The following is a 15,985-nucleotide window of genomic DNA, read 5'->3' as shown; positions in this document are numbered from 1 at the left end:
TATGATCTCACTGTGTATAATCTAGTCTTTGACATTAACAACTTGTTTTGAAGGCTAGATCAAAAAGCAAAGTTTGCCCTAGATGAGGGCGTCAAATCTGTCGTTACAAAAGCAATGAAATTTGTTTGAAAACAGAACAATCAGAGCTAGAGGAATTCATTGATTCTGAAATTGGTTAGCCTAGCGTGTTAATTTGTTTTTGGCCACGCTGTTCATTCGAGGCAGGTGTTGTTTGTTGTTTTCCGAAGAAGCAGACCATAGATGAAGCAGACAAACCCTAGAGCATAGATAACTTCATATATAGATCGATCAAGGGCGCTGCGATCGCATGTTTTCGTCTCAGCTGTCGCTGGTGGAAAAAATGTTTCATTCGTAGTCAAGCTACTTAGGACAACTGTGGTGCAAATTTGAATCGTTGACGGCTCGTCCAAATTCAGAGTAGAAACCCCTAATAAGACTCGTTGTCAAGCAATTGCTCTCGTCCAGCACGCTTCATAAAACGGGTTTGAGTGAGTTGCCTGACCACATTTTTAAGAACGAAATTTTGAAGAGGTTAAAATGGGGCTCAAGTTAAAGTTTTCATCCATGTGGTGGAAACACTTAATTGAAACGCATGGAACAAGCCTGGGTTCAGGCTGACATCCAGAGGTGTCGGAATTACCTTGTTTACGTATAGGCGCAATCATGTCGCCCACATTCAAGCACATTGTTGGGAGATTAAAACGAAATTCCAAATGCCTCATCATTGCGTTGCAATTTCGGATACATTTTGTTACACTTTCGAGATTTTCGAGATGCGATGCTAAACAAGGGCAATCAATAGAGTACATGATTTGCTCTACTAATGTCCAAATCTTTTTTTGACATGTTACGTGTATTATGCCCTAAAAAGCATGTTTTTTATTATTCTACCACTCTTTCTACCTGTATATTTGTAAGATTCAAAAGAAATTAAGACTAAAGAGGAATAACAAACGTTTCATGATAATAATTCAACTTGCCTGAAGCGAGATTTACCGAAATATTTTGTGCCATTTCCACCAGCGTCAGCTGACCTGAAAACATGCTCATGCGGTACAGCTCCTGTTGAACTTAAGCATTCTAGTTATGGTTTTCTATGCCCTAGAGATAGACAGACAGACAGACGACAACTTGACTAACTTCAATTCACTGTCGGTGTCGTCACAGATCGTCGAAGTACAACAAGCAAGTAAGTAGGCAGTTGTTGAAGGCGACCAGCCTTTAGCCCTTGCTTCCTCCCTTCTTTCGTGGGCTTGGGACATTGACCACCACCCCTTCTAACCCATCAACCTAACCTAAGCCACCAACAAAGCCCCTTGTTTCCCGGTGTTTGTTCGTTCATTTCTCCTCATTTGGCTCGTCATTTCCATCTCCCCACTGCTCATTTTTTAGCTGCAATCATTCCGCTGCGATATCGATTACAATCTCCATCATGGACGCGGTCGATGGACCCACGAACGTATCCACTATAGCCATGGCCTCCGCTCGGTCGTCTGACGTGCCACCCAATACCCATGGGGATCACGGCTCGAATGGATTTATGGTCAAAAGCCCGTCGTCGGACCCGTCCTTGGACTCGCCGAGTGTGTCATCGCCCACGGAAAGCGCTTCCAATCCTACCACCACGCCCGAGAATGAGGAGGACCATCATGAGAAGAGAGGACCCGAGGATGAGGAGGAAGAAGAGGATGCGACGGATGCGAAGGGCACCAACATCCTTGGTTATCTTCAACATCTGACCCAGGAGAAGGTGCAAGAGGTGGCCATGGACTTCACGACCCTCACCCTCAAAGATAGCCCGCAATACGATATCTCCGAGGGCAAACGCTTGGCTATTGTTTTCAATCAAGAGCGCTTCTTATATGATCTGTCAGATCGGCGAGGCACCGAGCAAGATTGTCAGAGCATTTTGCAAACCTTTGATAAGTTGGGATTCGACGTACAGATCTACGACGATCTCAAGTTGTTCCAAATCGAGCGGGTCATCCAGAAGCTCCAAGCTCCGGATCAACCCGAGTTGGCTTGTTTGGTCATCTTCATCCTCACCCACGGAGAGGACAATGGCGTGCTCCATTCCCATGATAAACCCTATCGATTGGACAAGTCCATCATCAATGAGCTCTTGCCCAGCAATTGCCCGGCCCTCAAGAGCAAGCCCAAATTGATCTTCGTCCAAGCCTGCCAAGGCAAGCAAACCGATCCGGGGGTAGAGGTCCGGGTTCGATCCCGACACACGTCCACGGACGGATCTAGCTCAAGCAATTACCGCATTCCACACCACTCAGATCTGTTGATATTCCAAGCGGCCTACCATGGACATTACTCGTTTCGGAGCAAAAGCGGAAGCTGGTTCATTCAAGCTCTCTGCCACGCCCTGGATCAGAGCTCGGATATGGATAACATTCATTCGATTCTCATTAAGGTGAAACGATTCGTGTCTCTCTACAAGGAATCGAATGTACCTGGTCACGACGAACTGGATCGGAAACGACAAATCCCTCTCGTCCAAGACACGCTAATCCGGGAGCTCTACCTCAAACAGCGAGGGCCCAACAGGGACTACCAACTAAACGGTTAGGCAATTCTACTCGGACACTCTTGATTAACATCACAAGTAGTAATGGTAGGGTTTTGTTTTTTCGAGAAAACTTAAAATCAAATACTGAACTGCAGGGAGGAGAAAGATGTTTGAAGAAAAAAATGATTGCCACTGAGCCCAAAAGCGAATGAGTTTACGTGTGCAAATGCCTAACCCTGTCTGTCTTGCAGGTTGCTTGCCAACTCATCCAACATCACTTGCCGTCCCTGGCGAGCCCGTGGGCATCGTGGTAGCCATTGGCGACTCCTCACCGTCCAATGTGGCCTCAACTCCTAAAAAAACGAAGAAAAGTCCAAAAGACAAAAATTGTCAGTTAAGTTAAGTTTTGCTCAATGTCTTTCGCGCCTGACAACGAACGAACGAACATCGAATGTTAGTTACCCATGAAAAGTTACCCAGAATATTCTTCCGATTGTGATTAGACGTCTCAAGGTCTCTTGACACCTGCTTGTGATTCTCACGTTACTTAAGGTCATGTCCCTATGAAATGAGCATTCTCTACATTGCTTCATCTTATCCAGGCCTGGCACTCAAGTCTGCCTTGCTTACGCTTTTCTAGCATTGCATTATTAAGAATTCAGATAATCTTTTTACACGAATGAATCCATGACCGATACCATATATAACATTCTCAATACAACGGGGCCAACCAAGGTGCTCGTTCCCACTATAAAATATGAAATACAAGTGCAAGGCCTAAACGCCACTTAAGATTACAAGGATTATGTACTTTTATTAGTAGCACCCACACTGATTAATAAAGAGTTGCGGTTAAGTTATTGAAGTTTTTGCGCACAATACGCAATGGCATTTTTCAAAACCATTTTTTCACCCTGCCGGAGAATGACACACGACTTTAGAGTGGCGGGCAAATCCACGTTCTGTAAAGCTTTTTCGTCCTCTTCGAGGCTAGTCGGATAGCTCTTCAGCAACAAGTCACATCTCGTTTTCATGTATTGGAACACTTTGTTATCGAGGTCGGGATCTGCCTCGGGATTCAAAAGGTCCCTGATTTTGTCCTCGTGGGACCAGAGGTCAATTTCATCCTGGCTTTGAAGGCACATGACCCTTAAGAAGGCCAGCAGGAGTTGATCGAAAGGCTGGTCTGCGTCTTTTCCGATCACAAATTGTCCCTGGGGCGAGATCACGAGTCGGGACAACATATCGTACTTGTCTTGGGCCAAGGGATCGTTCTTGCTGATTCCCAAGCGGATTTGGAGGGAGTTGAATCGATTGTCCGGAAACACGAACCCATTGTGAACCAACAGGTCGTGATTGTTGCGCTCTCCGTAGAAAATGCGGAAAGGCTCGCCCGATTTGAAGTTTCGAAACGCCATGCACTTCACGACATCCCCTTCAGTATCGAAATCGGTCGAGATGGTCCCATTCTCGTGATTGGCCATGTCCCAAAACGGAACCAACGCATTGACCACCTTTTGCGGATCTTCGCCGGATGGAATCTGAACAGAAAGGATTTTTAAACTATTCGTCACGTCACTCTACAAAACCTTTTCTACGGGTGGCTTCACACTCACTTGGTTTTGCCGGGTCATGACCGTGGACACCGCCCAGCGGTATTCATCAAAAGTGAAGTAATCCTTGAGCATGGTGGATTGGAACTTCTTGTAGAAGTAGGCGTACTGTCGAGCTACAAACTTGTACTGCTTCAAGGCGTCCAGATAGGCGGGCGAGCCTTTCAGGGCGTTGAACTCTTCCTCGGTATAATAAAGTACCGTGTGATAGCTGGGCGGCAGGGTGTTGATGTAGGGCTCCCAGAACGAGGCGGGTGAGGTCTTTTCCAACAACAGATGCAGGGCCAAAGTGACATTGTTCATGGTCTGAAGCATGGCGTCCTTCTCAATGAGTCGACCCATCTCGGATTGGCGAGCCGTGTCCACGGACATGATCACTTTCCTGGGGATGGCGATGACCAGCTCGCTCTGGGCGATATCGCGGGTGGCTCGCAGGCCCAGGGCCCGGATCTTGAGGTGTTCCTCCCACAACTGCTTGGGCGTGACGGCATCGTGTCCGAAATTCGAGGCCAATTCGAAGAGCTTATCCACCAATTGATTCAGTTCGTGGCGTTTGTTGGGCGCAATGGGCCGAATGAGCGAACCCAAGATGTCCAAAGGGTCGGAGGGCGGGCCCCCGGTGGCCGCCTTCTTCGTGTGCTTCTGCCCTCGTTTCCCCATATTCAAAGTGTCTGAGCTACAAGAAAATTCCAAACTAAAAGGCGAGAGATGAGAAGTGAGTCCAGGAAGGATGGGGTCAATGTAAATCGAGCAAAATATCCGGTCCGTCCGGTGGTGGACTTTCTTCTGGGATCCTGGCTCGCAAGGGTAAACGGCAAGTTTTCGTCCAGAATAGTTCGTTCCGTTATGGTCCCAGGGAGGAATCGGGGCGGGCGTGTGAGCTTGTGAGGCTACCAACGAAGAGCTTAGTTCATATGAACGAGACACATGTGCGTGTTTCTCTATGTCTGACTACTGTCTTTGAACGACTTGGATTCTCTCTCTTTTTTCTCGTACTTTTGGCCCTGTGTTATTAGGCTTGCCTTCAACAGGGTGCCGGTGGCGCCGCTGGGCTATTCAGCCTGGGGATCATCACGGAGGCCAGGGGCCAAGGGGCCATAGGGCCCCCAGGATCTCCATGGAGATGGGGCTAGCTAGCTCAGATACTATGCATGGCGTTGGGTTGGGGTTCAATTTATTCAATTCGGACCAGGGCCTAGAGGGTGGGGGGGTTAGCATTTTTAATAGGTTCGATAATCGAATTTGGGCGGTCGCGGCGTCCGCATGCTGTTGATGGCGACATCGGTCCGATCGGTGCGATGCAGACCGAACAAGAGCTTGGACTCGATGGTATTCAGGGCGGACTCGGTCAAGACCAACGTGCTGTGGTAGAACATGGAATGCACGTTCAAGCCGTACACGGGCATCAGATTGAAATGATTGATCTTCTCCGTCGCGGCCGTGATATTGGCCGGCATGATATCGTCCGTGTCCACAAACAACGTGGACAAGGACCAACTGCAAGTGGGAGTAAGCATTCATTAGTCAGCTTCGGCCACGCCCACCCAAAGGGCTGGGTGGCCCATGCACATGAAACCCGACCAGATCCCGACCGACCGACCGATTATCGATGGCAGGCCCGCAGGACCCTGATCTAGCTGACCTACCCTTGATTCTCGATGAAGTCCTCGATATATTCGGGGTCGGGACTGGGGATGTGGAGATCGCGTACGATGTGCACGTCATCCTGGGCGAATTTGACGGAGAGCGCGTGAATCAAGCCGTTCAAGCGGTTCATGTAGGGCAACATGTAGAAATGGGAGCGGGGATTCTGCGCCCCGTGACACCGACCCCCGTCCACCCACAACGGCGAGCGGATGGTCCGATGGCGAGCCCGACCCGTGCCTTTCTGCGGCCACGGCCGACCAATGCCCGGCGGCATTTGCTTGGGATTGCGCTCGTGGGTGTACCACACGTCCTTGTACCAGAGTTGCCATTCCACATTGTGGAAGAGGTTGTCCAATCGGGGACGAGCCGCCCAAATCTCGGGATGTAAGGCCAACAAGCGGTCCGTGCGCGGTTCAGACGCATCCAGGGTCTCGAGCCAAGCATAGCGGGTCACGCCGGCGAGCGACTCAGGCGGGTACTGGCGGAAGATGGTCTCACGCGAAGGTGGCACCGGGGGTCGGATGCGGGAGGATTCGTTGTCCAGGTCCTCGTCGTGGAACACGAAACGGCGAGACGGCCGCTCGGAACTGGCGGCCGTGCCTGGTTCGGCGGGGATCTGATCCAAATCCGAGACTACCGTCTCGTTGGACGCGGCGGCATCCGGCGCTTTGAAAGAGGCGTAGCGAGGGACTGCCAGTAGTCTGAGGACATTCCTTGGGGTCTGACACGCCCGCCGACATATTTGGAACATGATGATTATCTGAGTGAGTGAGTGGCTCTCCTCTTCCTTCAGGAGTGATTCCCGTCTTGTTTATGTCAGTCAGTCAGTCAGTCAGTCATGCTTTCATGTACGTGATACTCAAGGAAACAGACAAACCCTTATTTGTAACGTCACACGGCCCAACGAAAACGGGTAGAGGCATGGTAGATTGCTAAATAAACTGCTCTTGCCTGGCCTTGAACGTAATTTCTATTCCGGACATTATGTGACCCGGGACACTAATTATAAATAAGATTTTAATACAATTAGCCAAAAACAACACAAACGCATTATAATTCAATAAAAAGAAGTTGGCCCAATCGGCCTTGTATTTGGTAGAGCCTGAGTGACAAAGCGCCTTCTGACGTGCAGAACGTAAAATATATTTCGTGTAGCGTAAGGGGGCTATAAAACCAACTTTCAAACAAATCTAACCAAGCTGAATAGAAACAAACAAATAATTTCCGGTAACAATAAAAGTTGATCTTTCAGAGGAGACATCACTTTACTGGTAAGAAAGACGGAGGACAACTAATGTGATCGCTTGAAGAGCCCATACTTTGAAATGCTCATGCAGACATGAGCCTGTTGCAATGCAAAATAGACACGTAAAAGACAACGTACAACCAATTTTTCAAATTTTCCTTGAGCTTGTTTCCGTGGTTAAACCTGGGTTAAAAAGCAAGTACTTTTATAATTGCTCTTTTTAGTGTAAAGTATTGGGGCTATTGTTGCATTTTCAGGAAAAGCTTGAGCTTTTGCCAACTAAGGCAAGCAGCAACAATGTGTCAATGGGAGAGCTCCTGTATTGGGACAAAATGAGAAAATTGCAACTATACAGTATTCAAAGGAGTTATGAAAGGGAGCTTTTAGTACAAATATTTAAAAGTTTTCATGATATTAATCCTTAACCAGGTTTTAGGGTCAATTGTAGTGACTGTAAAGGATTGATATGTTTTTTAGCCCGCCACAATCCAGGCTTATCAAAGCAATGAAGCATCTTTTTCTATCACAGGTTTCTTCAATGTTCCGATAAGAAACATTGCAATGTTTCTTAGCTGTTTGACCCTTTGTTCCTGACCATTTAAAAGCATTCCTATTTTTTTAGATATGCCACTTTAAACCATGCAAAAGCAAGTCATGAATGATTATTATTTTGATTCTGCAACGCAATTTAGGACAATATGAAAATAATTTAACTATTGCAAAAGCTCAGATGATGTGGCTCTAGTTTTCAAACGTACAGTGCTTAAAATACCATATCAAATCTCTAAAGAATCACCCATACCCGAGCACATCTTGACATTTTCAGTCACACATGCATTTAACTTCATTGCTTTATGTGATTATGGCTCACATTAAAAACTTAAATGCAAGGAGATGTGTTTGAAGCTAAAATTTTCAAAGACCTTGTCAAAAGAAGTTAGAGCAACATTAACACGTACTTAGTTATCACCTCAATGTAAATAACATTAGGATCTATCATACCATTACTGAGTTAAATGGGATTAATTGCGCCTTTAAATCTCAACTAAAATGCTCAGACAGATAATATGTAATCTACCATAAACTAAACAAAATACATTATTCTTTTCCTTCTAGTGGACGTTCAAAATGACTCAAAAGGGGTTGTAATATTATTTAAAACATTTCTGAAATAAATGTTTTTGAGAATATAGTTCAGAAATAGTCATGAGTTCATCTTACAATTTACCTCTTGTAACCATGTGAAACGACATTTTAGCTTTAATTTGGAGGAATGTGAGGGCACTTATTGTTGAAAAAGTGAATATTTTACCTAGTCGCAATTCATAATAAATGCTCACGAAACCACGTCGGGGTATCTCATTGGATCTAGAATATAAGTTGGACATTTTCGAACTAGAAAACTAGAATCGATCAAATAGTATAACCATCTAATCATTTAGATCCCATTGACGATTGTTAGACCGTATCGTAATTTCTAATCAAATGTGTGCTCCTCATTTCCATTGACGGGTTTAAAAAAGTATTTACCTTTGTTTCATCCATGTAGGTTTTCAATCTGAGCTAAAAATGATTTTTTAAGTTTTTTAGTTGCAACTTGACAAGGCATTTTAACCCACGTGCTTTGCTTTCGTAATCCAGCACTGAGGACGAAATACAAACCCAAATACGAAGGATTTAGTTTTCAAGCAAAAAGACATAAACTCCATCTCTCGTGATAGCGCAAAAAGAGAAAAAAAGCACGATTTGCTCAATTTATACTTTATCATTAATGTTCAAATTACATCAATGACTTGGGGCAAATGACCAAGTCCTGATAGACGGACTTCAACGTGGTGCAACCGGACAAGGCCATGGCAGAATCGAGCTCGCCTTTGATGAGCCGCAAGGTTTGTTCCACTCCGGATTGACCGCTATGAGCCAAACCCCAGATCACGGGTCGTCCCAAGAACACCATTTTCGCGCCCAAGGCCAAAGCTTTGAGCACATCCGTGCCCTGAGTGACGCCTCCGTCCAAATACAACTCACATCGATCACCCACAGCCTCCTTAATCGAGCTCAACACATCGATGGTGGCCAAGACTCCGTCCAATTGACGGGCTCCGTGATTGGAGACGATGATGGCTGAAGCGCCATATTGAATCCCCGTGAGCGCGTCATCGGCTCGTAAAATGCCCTTGAGTATGATGGGCAATTGCGAAAAGGATTTCAGCCAAGCTACGTCTTGCCAAGACAGACTTTGATCGAACAGCGAGGCCACATAATTATTGATGCCGGAGCCGCCGCCGCTTTGTCCGGCCTTGGTTTCCAAATCCCCTAAGCCGACAAAATTTGCCATCCGAAGATGAGACGGCAATTCAAACTGGTTGCGAACATCGGCCAAGCGGCGCCCAAAGTAAGGCGCGTCCACGGTCAAAACCAAGGCCTTGAAACCCGCCTTTTCGGCCCGCAAGACCAACTTCTTAGTCACCTATAAGAAACCCGAACGTAAGTAGGAAAAATGTCCTCACAACACTAAGTGCTGCTCTAAGTACTTCTCGGTCTTTGTAGATGTAGAGCTGGAACCATTTGGTGGCTTGAGGAGCCGCTTGTGCCACCTCTTCGATTGAACTCGTGGACAATGTGCTCATGATAAAAATGGTCCCCAGCTCTTGGGCGGCTCTCGCTGAGGCGCACTCCCCATCGGGATGAGCCATTCTTTGCATGGCGGTAGGCGCGATTCCGATGGGAAACTCCACTCGTTTGCCCATGATCCGAGTGGAAAGATCTCTTTTCGATACGTCCACTAACATCTTCGGGGAAATGCGATACCTACCTCGGTTCAGAATGGACGTGAGAGACATTTCAATTCAATGGGTCATTTGGATTCCCGAACCTTTGATAAGCTCGTCGATTGTCCTTGAGCGTTTGCATGTGATCCGCACCACTTCGATAGTAATCCAAGGCGTTTCGCGGCAGGATTTGGTAGGCATGATCCTCGAAGTCCGCCAAGCACGTCATTGAAGGCTTCGAGGGCTTAGACTCCATGTTGATGGTGACGAGCACCTCTTACCGAATGATCGAATTATACGCCATCCTTCGCTCTTATCTCTCCAAGCATCTCTCTGGTACCTATTATGCATACTCCAAACTGGTTCTGGTCGATTCATACGAGGCCATCAATGGGGTTGTTAAGATTAAGATGCGTGATGCTACACAATGTATGAGGAGGTATTCAGGATTGTTTTATTTTGGCTTGAATGTTTGCAGTTCAGTTCAGTTCAAAAATCTTCACACATCCTTGACTATTGGCGCCAATGATGTTGTCCGAGCCGTTTCGCCAACATAAGGCCGAGACAAACTCGTTGGATTCGTCCACAAATTGGTCGTTTCGACCGAATAAAGTCCGGGCGGCATCAAACTTGAACGAGAACAGAGGCTTCGAGAGGCCCTTGTAGAAGAGGAAGAACGAGTTGTTCTCCGATCCGCAGGCAAAGTAATCCTCGTTACTGGTGAGGCCGACAAAGTTCTTTTCGTTGATGTGACCTTGATATGATTGGATGCAGTTGTTCGAGTCCACATTCCACAGTTTCATTTGACTGTCCGTAGAAGCACTCAGAAGTTCATTGGCACTCAAGAATCGGACGTACGAGACGGCCTTGCGGTGGCCATGAAATATCACAAGAGGAGATTTGAGGTTTCGAAGGTCGTAGTAATTGACACAGTGATCGGCCGAGCCAAAGGCCAAGTGAAAACAACTGGTGGGATTGAATTTGACTGAACACACGTTGGCTTTGGCCTCTAAGCTGGCAATGGAATGGTTCACCGAGGTTGACCACAGTTTCACTCGAGCATCGTCCGACGCCGAAGCAAACAGTTTCGTGTCCACGGCGTTGAAGTCCACACTCCAGCAGCGTTTCTCGTGTTCCATGTAGGCCTTGATTTTTTGGGTAGTCCGAGCGTCCCAAAGAATCACGGTCCCATCGTAGTCCGAGGACAGAAGCTGGTTCTTGTGGAACGAGTTCCAAGAGACGCAACTGATCTTGGAATGGCTGACCATCTCGGTCCGCGGGTAATGAATGTCCACCATGTCGCGAATGACGTCATTGTAGTCGTACACCTTGATTCGCTTGGTCACGCCCGCAATGGCAAAGAATTCAGCGTCCTTGTCGAACTCGATGGAGGACACGATGCTGGCGTTGCTATATATATCGCTCGTGTAATTCAGGTTGGCCATCACCCGAATCCCCGAGTACTTGGTGAACTTGGATAACGAGGTAGAGAACTGGTCCAAACCGACTGGTGAGGTGGAGCGGCGAGCATCGGCCAAGGGTTCACGGGACTTACAACGACGCGTCTCGAAGTAACAATCCACGAGGTTGGGATAGTGCTGGTGCATGCTCAACAATTGAGCCGAGGAGGGTGATTCACGCCGGATCGAGGAGTCCGTCCACGCCTGGGGATCCACGCCCAACGACTGGGCTTGGGCTAGCGTGCTCTCCAAATCTTGGGCCACCATGTCCAAATCTCGCTGGGCTTTGGTGAGGGCTTCGTGCTTCTCTTTCTTCAACAACTCGAGAAACTCTTTGAGCAGGATCACCTTGGACGTGACCTCGCGCTCAGCCACGGCCTTGCCTTGTTGACCCAGCCACGTCTGGAGCTCCTCAATGTCCTTGCCCGACAAATTGGCGTGGTTCAAGTAATCCACGCATTGAGGTAGCCCGTGCACGGGCAGCAAGGCCAAGGACGAGGACGAAGGCGAGCCGGTGGTGGGCGTAGATCCCGCTCCATTGGCCGCTCGGTTCTGGGCGGCGGTGGTGAGCAAGGTGGCCAAGCCGCTCTTTTGCCAATTGAGCACCTGCTCGGCCAAGGCGTTCAAGGCGAAATTGGGCGTGACCTCCGTGGCGGAATTGATGACTTGAAAGCATTTGGGACACTTTGACGACGTGTGCTCGAGGGTCTCGATCAGACAGTCCTGGCAGAAGCTGTGGCCGCATTTCGTCACCACGGCCTCTTTGAACACTTCGAAGCAAATGGGGCAGAGGTAATTGCCCGGACTGGCTCCGCTACTCATCAAAAGCTTGCGGGCTGAGGCCGCAGCCTCGTTGGGCGCCACCGAGGCATCTTCCCGGCCTCGTCGCTTCTGACCTCGAGCCGGCTTGTCGTCCGCCATTGGACCGTATCTACGTCTAATAGACCTCCCTCTTTCTCAGTTACACACACACACTAACTCCACCATCCAAAATCCAAAGGTATGCGATTGGATCGTATTAACCCGATGGACCGCCTCTCGTGCGGGCATGCGGGCAACAACACTGACCAGCCACCCCGGAGCAGCGAATACCTAGTCCAGCATGGAGGGCCCTCCGAGGGTAGACATTCACGTTCTCGCTGGACAAGGAATAGAGGCGAGTGGCTGGGGTTGTACGTGGCCAGGAGGAGGTCGGGAGTCTAAGGCGATGCATGGAGGGCCATTACCTGTCATGGAACGCGGCGAAAGTTGACCTGGTTTTGAGACCAATCCCACCAACAGGAGGGCCACTACCCCACTACCCCACTAGCGCTACTAGCTCTAGAGTCTTTTTTCTCGTACCAGATCGGACGAGGGGCGCGAAAAAACAATAAAATCACGCAACTTCAACTATGCAGCCTCCAATTTGTAGCCTCGTTGTCACTTTTTTAAAGTCTTTGTGTCTACTTACAATATCGACACCTCTCCAACTGGCCCCGTCGAATCCGAATACGTTAGATTAGATTCACTAAAGTATTAGTCGTTTATACATCTGACTTGAAAACGCCACGCACGACCCTCAGTATTTTCGCCAAAATTAATTTGAGTTCAAAATGCCGCAACATTTAATTAACCATTGCCTTCTAGGAAAGTGGACTATGAATGCCTTTCCAATCATACAGGCTGCTCTTGGTCAGAGCAACTCTGGGCCAATTTTCGATTTATAGAAATGAAAGAGGAAACCTGGATCTCCTCAATCAAAAGAAAAATATCTTGAGCTCATTTATTTGTAGACTGTTTTTTTTTTTCAAAGGACCACTATCAAAAGCTGATGTAGGTGATCGAGAGCAGGTCAAAAATAAAAATTTCATATTGTAACTACTGTGCATGCCTTTGATCTCATCTCTTGAGCATGATTTTGGTCCCAAATATGACAAAATTCATCAAAATCATTAGAGTTTTTACAGAGTTTTCGAATAAAGTAAATGGTTTTGGAAATACATAATTTTCATCCCCATCCGTGTCCGTGTCCGCATTCAGTCCATGACTTAATAAAAATATGCTAAAAATGTGCTGGGACGCCTGAGAGTAAATATGGAAATTGCGAAATCAAGGAAGAAAATTTCGTATTCCTCGTGGGCACTTTTACAAACCATTTAAAGTATTTTGTCCCTTGGTTGAATGCAAGTTCTGTTTGCTTTGTTTGCCAACTTACCAATGGATCTCGTACGGAAATTACCAATGGATCTGGTGGGCAAGTTCCCTGTCAACGCATAAAATCCGACAGTTTGAGGTTGCGTGATTTTATTGTTATCTTGCGGTGATAAACAGATCTGGTACGAGAAAAAAACTCTAGAATCCAAGCACCCAAACAAATCTGGAATCCCCCGACCAGGGTTCCAGTTATTCAATTATGAATGGGGATTATGGTGTGCCATCCAAGAAATGGTGGTTGAAAGTGATCCATATAGGTATCGGGATGTGAAGGGAGATTATTGTTAGCATTAGCGCCGGCGTTTCAAGAGAACAAACAAGACCAAAAATGTGATGGAACACTTGGTATTCTCATGGTGCGATAGGCTTAGAAAAGATGGGTTTGGTCACCTAGTCAACAAAGGCTTCAATTGATGACAATAATCGACGCAACTCTAGGAGCTCAACGGACAAAACCTTTGATAAATCACTCTTTACAGCCTAGCTTTTGGGATCTGTTTTTGGGTCAAGAGGATAATCAACACCAAATTGGTAGGATTATTACGAACATAGATGACAGGTTTCTCACTTGGATTGCCATCTCATATCTCTCACCTCTATGGTTGTCTCACCCTTGACAAGACCGTTTGGATTGATAAAATGTGACACTATTATTGTAATTAAATGCATCAAAAAGTCTTGAACATTTGGAAGGGGAATACGCTTCCAATATACTATGGCTACTAACCTTCGAAGGTCCAGTCCATGCTAGATTTCACAAGCTAAAACTTTTGACTTTTTGACTTGCTTAACAAAATAGCAAGTTCTCCTCATCGGCACGCCATAAATAACTGATTACAATTCAGATAAATGCCAATCCATTTATTTGACTAACCCAGTGACCAGGCTGTGTCCGTTTTGGAAAGGCTAACCTTTGAATACACAAGATGGACCATTTTTGTATGACTGACATGATAAGAATGCCATGTGCGTATCAAGAAAACATTCAAACTTCCTGCTTCAAGGATGACTGATTTCAAGGATGCTGTGGCTCTCAGAGAAAACATTAGGATATATTCGATCAACGCCCTCGCTAAACTTTTTCAAAACAACTATTCTTGCAGCAACAAGGGTCCAAAATATTCATTTTCATAGCGATCGGGAGCTTTTTGCGATCCGGAGACTAATCGGAAATGTACATCAATCATGGCTAAGCCAAGGTAAACACGTGAATGTCACATCTTGGATGATTGAGGTGTAGTTGCCCTCCCTTTGGCTCATGGTCATACCAAGGCAATCCTAATCCTAGTTTGGCTAACATTGCATGTAAGCCAAAACTTCACACAGAGCCCAAAACCATTGAAGAGCTAAAACTGCTTTGGGGAGCAAATCTGTTATCAGAAATGAATAGAAGAAGGCCAATGCCTAATCCCTCTTGAAACCATGAGCTGTTTCAGTGTTGGAATATTGATTTCAATGAACATTGAACATTTTCAGTTTGCTCATGATCACGCTTTCGAACTAAGTCAACAAGTGGGAATACGATTTTGTAAAAGACAAGCTCCAAGGGATAAACAGTTCATTTAGCCAAACCAGCTAGCTTAGACGAATTGAATGTGAGAAAAAGATACGTTATTTTCAATGGTTATTTTGGGATATTTTGTTATTAACATATAAATTAGTCGCCGGTGAGCTCAGAATTTACATGAGGACCTTTCATACACCTTCCTGTGTCTACAAATGCATGCCATCCATCTCGTTCACGTTCAATAAATATAGGCATAATGATAAAACATATGTACACCAAAAAATAGAGTACAAAGGTCAAATTATCTATATGTTTGCCAATGTTTGCATTTGTTATGGCGCCATCTAATGGTGAGATTTGAAGAAAACAATACTGTTCCACGATGGATTGTCGTTATAAACTGAGTATCATTCGGTTTGATGAGCCAGATCCTGACAATTGTAGGCATTTTCCCTCAGACCTGGTGATAACTCATCAGATTGAAAAATATCTTAAACTTGTAGCTTATTACCGTCTTTCAATGCGATATGCTCTCGCCCACCATCTCTTTGTATTTTCATGTCATTGCATCACAGGCAGGGTTAACCAAATTCGATGGCGAAGTAGTATTGAATAGCATCTCTCACCATAACAACGCCAGGAAGCCTGACTCCAATGAATATTGGTTCAATCCCCTCGTCCATTGTTGATGATATCGGGAATGATTCTTTGCCTTGCATCCACCTTCATCTTGTAAATATGGCAAAGTCAGCGGCCAGCATCTGGGAAATACGGCATAGTAAATTAGCCGATTATAAAGGTTATCATGAAATGCCTAGCTGTGGCTTATTGTGCTGGCAGAGTTATCAAAATGTAGAGTCTCCTTTGTTTATCAAAAGGCAATTACAACCTAGTTGTGATAAATCAAATACAATACTTATCGACTGTTTCCTTTTCCTCAACCATGAGCTCGGAGTATGTTATGATATCATGGAAAGCAACTTGGACCACGCACAATGCCCTATACGTC

The 15,985-nt window shown here is 46.2% G+C and overlaps 5 protein-coding genes across 7 annotated transcripts; 1 reads left to right on the top strand and 4 right to left on the bottom strand.

Annotated features, from left to right (window-relative positions):
• Positions 1 to 1,077: 1,077 nt before the first annotated feature.
• On the top strand, positions 1,078 to 3,395 carry LOC131891600 (caspase-1-like). 3 transcript variants are annotated; one of them, XM_059241220.1, is made up of 3 exons: positions 1,078 to 1,210; positions 1,414 to 2,594; positions 2,791 to 3,395. In XM_059241220.1, the coding sequence occupies exons 2-3, from the start codon at positions 1,454 to 1,456 to the stop codon at positions 2,940 to 2,942; spliced, it is 1,293 nt and encodes a 430-aa protein (XP_059097203.1). In that variant the 5' UTR covers positions 1,078 to 1,210; positions 1,414 to 1,453; the 3' UTR covers positions 2,943 to 3,395. The 3 variants fall into 3 exon arrangements, with proteins under 3 accessions (XP_059097203.1, XP_059097219.1, XP_059097210.1); XM_059241236.1 differs by having other exon boundaries at positions 1,414 to 2,644; positions 2,791 to 2,928; XM_059241227.1 differs by lacking the exon at positions 1,078 to 1,210 and having other exon boundaries at positions 1,236 to 2,594.
• On the bottom strand, positions 3,328 to 5,151 carry LOC131891590 (actin-histidine N-methyltransferase-like). Its single transcript, XM_059241208.1, has 2 exons — positions 4,156 to 5,151; positions 3,328 to 4,080 (listed from the first exon to the last, which is right to left on the bottom strand). The coding sequence occupies exons 1-2, from the start codon at positions 4,810 to 4,812 to the stop codon at positions 3,397 to 3,399; spliced, it is 1,341 nt and encodes a 446-aa protein (XP_059097191.1). The 5' UTR covers positions 4,813 to 5,151; the 3' UTR covers positions 3,328 to 3,396.
• Positions 5,152 to 5,309: 158 nt separating this feature from the next.
• Positions 5,310 to 6,643, bottom strand: LOC131891620 (large ribosomal subunit protein uL4m-like). The gene is made up of 2 exons (XM_059241246.1): positions 5,799 to 6,643; positions 5,310 to 5,649 (listed from the first exon to the last, which is right to left on the bottom strand). Exons 1-2 carry the CDS (start codon positions 6,548 to 6,550, stop codon positions 5,373 to 5,375), a joined length of 1,029 nt encoding a protein of 342 aa, XP_059097229.1. The 5' UTR covers positions 6,551 to 6,643; the 3' UTR covers positions 5,310 to 5,372.
• Positions 6,644 to 8,785: 2,142 nt separating this feature from the next.
• LOC131892825 (2-Hydroxyacid oxidase 1-like) lies at positions 8,786 to 10,166 on the bottom strand. The gene is made up of 3 exons (XM_059242679.1): positions 9,921 to 10,166; positions 9,580 to 9,856; positions 8,786 to 9,515 (listed from the first exon to the last, which is right to left on the bottom strand). The coding sequence occupies exons 1-3, from the start codon at positions 10,070 to 10,072 to the stop codon at positions 8,826 to 8,828; spliced, it is 1,119 nt and encodes a 372-aa protein (XP_059098662.1). The 5' UTR covers positions 10,073 to 10,166; the 3' UTR covers positions 8,786 to 8,825.
• An 80-nt stretch (positions 10,167 to 10,246) lies between these two features.
• On the bottom strand, positions 10,247 to 12,837 carry LOC131892824 (E3 ubiquitin-protein ligase COP1-like). The gene has a single exon (XM_059242678.1). It carries the CDS (start codon positions 12,195 to 12,197, stop codon positions 10,296 to 10,298), a length of 1,902 nt encoding a protein of 633 aa, XP_059098661.1. The 5' UTR covers positions 12,198 to 12,837; the 3' UTR covers positions 10,247 to 10,295.
• Positions 12,838 to 15,985: the final 3,148 nt, after the last annotated feature.

Source organism: Tigriopus californicus, chromosome 2 (genome assembly GCF_007210705.1).
Source record: "Tigriopus californicus strain San Diego chromosome 2, Tcal_SD_v2.1, whole genome shotgun sequence".
Lineage (NCBI taxonomy): Eukaryota > Metazoa > Arthropoda > Copepoda > Harpacticoida > Harpacticidae > Tigriopus > Tigriopus californicus.
The sequence above is the reverse complement of the archived record's forward strand: the minus strand, read 5'-3'. Positions and strand labels throughout refer to the sequence as shown.